The sequence below is a fragment of the Numida meleagris genome, chromosome 18 (genome assembly GCF_002078875.1).
Source record: "Numida meleagris isolate 19003 breed g44 Domestic line chromosome 18, NumMel1.0, whole genome shotgun sequence".
In the NCBI taxonomy this organism is placed as follows: domain Eukaryota; kingdom Metazoa; phylum Chordata; class Aves; order Galliformes; family Numididae; genus Numida; species Numida meleagris.
In genome coordinates, this window is record NC_034426.1 from 9,689,675 (window position 1) to 9,694,695 (window position 5,021).

The 5,021-nt window shown below is 48.0% G+C and overlaps 1 protein-coding gene across 2 annotated transcripts in view; it reads left to right on the forward strand.

Annotated features, from left to right (window-relative positions):
• The window catches only part of PAFAH1B1 (platelet activating factor acetylhydrolase 1b regulatory subunit 1), a 30,438-nt gene extending 26,188 nt beyond the window's left edge, over nt 1-4,250 (forward strand). For both annotated transcript variants that reach the window (XM_021415871.1, XM_021415872.1), the window contains exon 11: nt 558-4,250. In XM_021415871.1, the coding sequence (XP_021271546.1) occupies nt 558-631 (74 nt within the window). In that variant the 3' untranslated portion in view covers nt 632-4,250. The remainder of the gene's footprint in view (nt 1-557) is intronic.

Below are 5,021 nucleotides of genomic sequence, written 5' to 3' on the forward strand. Positions count from 1 at the left end.
CACCAGCTGAGGACCAAGCTAGGCTTCACGTTTTGGGATTCCCGTGAAGTTTTGTGCTGTATTTTAATCAAATAGGGACAGATAGGAATTTCAAGTGTTCTGGATTTTTCCACTCCGGTTGCCAGTGCTGTATATTAGATAAAGATGTTAACTGCCAGGGTGTTCTGGAAGCTTTCAGTGCTGCGTGTGCAGGGATTTGGGGAGCGCTGCATTACAAACACTTACTAGCCAAAAGGAGGCGGGGAGCGAGCAAGGGGACACGGTGAAAGTCAGGAAAAAGCGTTTAACTTGAATTCCTGGGTATTGTAGGTCCACGTTACCGGATTGAGATAGCTGTTAGCTCCCCCACTTCTGTAGAAAGATTTTATAACTGAACTGAAGATAGATTTTCATACTTTATATCAGAGAATTTGCCTTCAAAACTACAAACTTGCAGAGCTTTGACATTTGATCTTTGAGCTGGTATCACTTCTGGGGAAAAAGTAATGGCATTCGGTGAGAGAGGAATAGCAGGACGGTTCCGCTCATCCTTAACGTGCCCTTTTCTTTCCTCGCAGATTTCCACAAGACGGCACCATATGTGGTTACTGGAAGTGTAGATCAAACAGTAAAAGTGTGGGAGTGCCGTTGATTGAATTCACATTTGACCCCTTTCTCCTCTGGATGCACTCAAATACCATGGTTACCCATTGAGCTCTGTTTAAATAAATATTGTCCTTTCATGTAAATTATTCTGGATGTAGATTGAGCTTATTAAATGTTACACACAAAGTATTCATGCATGGTGAATCCAAATTGTATACTGTAAATTTACATACGTTGTCTAGAAGTACCATAGGTTTAAGAACATGGGCTGGCATTGGTCACATCAGACCTAAGAAGGCAGAAGTTGGATGATTGAAATAGGGCACTTAACTGAATAGTTGACAGTGTCGTTCTATGTCGGATAATTATACCTGTTTTTCTTTCTGCTGTCTGTTGGTGCCTGAATTGGTGACCTCATTTGGGAAAGGTTTTGTAGGGCTCTTTCAGAAATGTGTATCTATGTAACATCACTTAAGTGTGCTTAATAAATCTTCTCTAAGAGTACTAGATAACAAGGCTGCAAGTCAGAATCTTCTGAACCTTATATGTAATTAATGGAAATTAATTAAACTTTGGAATATTTGTCATGAAACATTTGCCAAATCAACAGAATACACTTTGTTTTGGCCTCCTATCACGCAAGGGTTGGTATATTTATATAACTAACTGTAAACCTGAAATAAGACAACAAATCCTAGTAGCAGCTGATGTGATAAATGTATTTATTTTTTATTTGGTCATTCAGTGGTTAAACTGTGCTGTTAAACTAAGTTTAAATGTGGGGGGGTTTTTGTTTTGTTTTTTTTAATGCTAGACGAACTTCCAGGAGGAGTTGTCCATCCCACTAGAATTTAGTGATCTAATTTCCAATAGAGCTTAATCTCCCAAATGACTGCCATGGTACAACTTGCTGTTTGCTTTCAATGTTTGTTAGAGATGTGCAATTCCTATTACACAACAGTATCAAAGTACACTTCCCTTACGTTCTCACGCAGGAGGCTGGGATATACGAAGGTGTCTTGGTTTCTTTAATGCCTCCTTGGAACCCTTTTGAATACGAGGTTATATTCACCTTGACAAGACAATGTGGCTTGAATAAAAACTTGCTGTGGTTTACGTATGGAGAAAGATCTTTGGACGTAGTATTTAAATGCTTGAAAGAAAGCACTAAATACCTTGAGGATCAGATTATAATGGCAGATACAAATTGATACAGGCTTCTAAAAGGAAAACAAAACACCATCAACAAAGCAAAGCCCAGCTGGGGCAGTGATGCTGTCAGGTAAAAATTAAAAACCAAATTCTGTCCACAAAACCAGCCCAGCTTGGTTATCAGCATTTGCATGGGCTGGTGGATTCAGCTTTTAATTTGTACATCCCCGGAGTTACATACTTTGATCTGAAGTGAATGAAAACATAAATTAATATTTTAATCAGCGTTTTGTGACAAATTCCGTTATAGAGAACTAAGAATCCCAGTACTCATTGAACTAACCGGGTCTTTTAAAAAAAATCCCCTTTACAATTTCTGCTGTAATGAAATACCAGTCTGACGTTTTAACAGGTGAAGTTGTGCTTTTTTACTCGGTTTGTTTAATACATGGCTTTTAAAACTGTCCCTTTTAAGAATGGAGATCCCTGCCCGGCTGGGTGCCTCCTCCTGCAGCCGCCCCGGGGAGGCCCCGCTGGGTGCAGCCCGGTTCAGTTTGTGTCCGTGCAGAGCTGCCCCTGGAGGGATGGGGGAAACAGGGGGCTCTGACGTGTGGGGGTTTGGAGCCAGTGTAAGATTCAGGCAAACCTCTTAAATCCAGTGGCTTGTGTCATTTTCAGTGTGTGTTTCTGCACTTAGGCATGCAGAAATAAAGTATTTTTTCTTCATTAGCTGCTTGGACTGGAAGAATTTGCTGCTCTCTGTGCTATTGGAGAACACCAGATACACAGTAGCGCATCTTAAAATTCCTCAGTGCATCTGCAATTGTAAAGCAGTAAGTCAGTTCAGCTCCTGATAGAACCCAGAAACTTTATTTAAGTATGAAAACCACGCTCGTGTACATAATTCATAAACATGACTGAAAAATTAAAGGTACCTGTTAAGTGGAAATTGTCTGCTGCCTTTTTCGCTGTGGCACAGGGCTGTTTGCAGGAGGAAACACTAACAAACGTAAGCAGTGTTTAATTGCTTGTGCAGGACTCCCTGCCACGTTCTTCTGCAGTGCAGCGTGCAACCTCCTCCTTGAAAGAGCAGTGAATCATCTCAGGGATGGTCCTGAACGGGTCAGAAGTCAAAGCCCTGTTTAGGCAAAAACAAACCCTGTTACCACGAGGCAGGAGGGGGGTCCTGCTCCTGGGGCTGTTCTGCAGGGTTGCTCCCTGCTCTTGCACTGTGCTGAACTTTTTCACTGTTTGCAGCGTTCCGGCAGCTGCCTGCTGCTGGGTGTTCCTGGGTTAGGCAACGAGGCCACTGGTTTGGATTGCAAACTGCTGGGGGTTAAGAGGTTCACTGCTGCTCTGTCACTTTCTGTACTGAGGTCAGCATTGCTTAAAACGTGACTGTGCCTAAACCGTGCTACGTAGAGACGGCTCAGACTGCCGCTTGGCGTAAGGACAGACAGACATTCCAGTGCCACACTCGTGTAATGTGCCCAGGAAGTCTTAGATGTATTCCTAAAAGTGCAACCTTTGTTGTGGTTCAGACGTGACCTGGAGGTGATGTTTTATGGCATCTTGCACTTTAGAAGACTTCAGAAAACCGTCCTGCTTCGGGGTGTGGTGTGAGCAGTGGTGTGAGCAGTGGTGTGAGCAGTGGTGTGCCCGGGCACGAGGTGAAGAGCAAGCTGGAGCTGCAGCGGGGCTGTGCTGGGCCGGGCTGTGGCTGCGGCTGCCACCTCCCGCCCGGCTGCTCCTCGGTGCTGCTCCTCGGTGCTCGTCTTTACACGAGCTGCCTGATGCTAGCGCTCTCAACTGGCTTTTGACTCGCATGAAAGCTGTTTAGAAGAAAAGGATACTTCGTTCGTTTGGGTTTTTTTTCTTTTCTGTAGACAGTGGTGGCTTGATAATCCTTTTAATGATTTGAATATAAAGAAAAAATACTAAGTTGAGTGAAGGAAAAACGCACTTAGAATGAGTTATTTGCTGTCCAACTGTACATTAAGTCCAGTGTATTTAAAAAAAAAAAAAAAAGTCGATAGAATCTTCTAGCAAAGAATGCGTGCATAAAGGGTAGGGATAACGGCGTGAGGAGCGGCAGGGCTGGCGCGGCTGTCCCAGGCACACGGGGCTGCCGCTGCCTTCCTCTTTCCGCCGCGTCACGTCAGTAGCTGCTCTCCTGTCCCCAGGCTCCCCCTGCACATCCAGGTTCCTCGGCAACATCTCCGCGTTGCAGGAGTTGGTCCTGGCGTTGCCGTGAAGGCAAACGCTGAATTTTTCCACGTTAGAGGTTGCAATTGGAGAAAACAGTTCCCAGACCGTAGGAGTTAACTAAAGATATTGACACGATTTAAAAAAACCAACAACAAATAGTAAAGGAATGTATATAATACTGCTCTGTGTTTTACAGTAAGATTTGTTGCTCTCAGACTGTGTAAAACAAAATTTATTCATGTTTTCTGCATATTAAAAGAATCTTATTGTACCAATTGGTAAACTATTAAATGCATATAAAACTAGCTGTGTTCTCGCTTCCTTGGGTGCAGAAATAGAGCCCTGCTGAACCGCGCGGGGCAGCGGCTGCTGCTCGGGTGCACGCGGTGCTGCCAGGGCTTCGCTGCCGGACGCCGGGAGCGCGAGGTCGGGAAGCTGCTTCCACAGCCGGAGCGCGCGGCTGGCTTCAGCGCGGGAGCGGGGCTGCGTTCCTGCTCCTCCCAGCGCCGGGCCGGGCCGTGCCGTGCGCGGCTTTCCTTGCCGGCGCCGTGACGGAGGCCGAGGCGGCGGCACCGGGCCGTGCAGCTGCTGGTTTCGTGGCGCGTGGCCCTCGTTGCCTCGAGCGCCGGCTGTAACGGTCGGTAACTGGAAGCGCGGGGCACGCTTCGCCGCTGACGGGAGCAGCTGGACGCTGCGCGCGGTGAAAGCAGCGCTCCTGCGGCTCCGCTCCGCGCGGGCTGGGCGGGCTCCTGCGACGGAGCCGGGGCCTGGGAGCCCCGGGAGCGCCCGGCCCGGAGGCACCGAGCAGCGGCACCGCGGCACCGGGAGGCGGCGGGACCGGGAAGGATTCCATCCTCGCCTCCGCCTCCTCGAGCCGGGAGTGAGCGGTGCCCGGCAGGGCGGCTGGGACGCGGCTCCGTGTCTGCACGTGGCTCTGATTGGTACGAAAAGGGCCCAGCAAACGGGGCCGGGCGGGAGGAACCGCGGGCGAAGCGCTGCGCTGCAACCGCGTGCCGCCGGCAGCGGGGAGGCCGTTACCAGAGCCGGGATTTTAAAGAAACGCACAGCGATTAGAA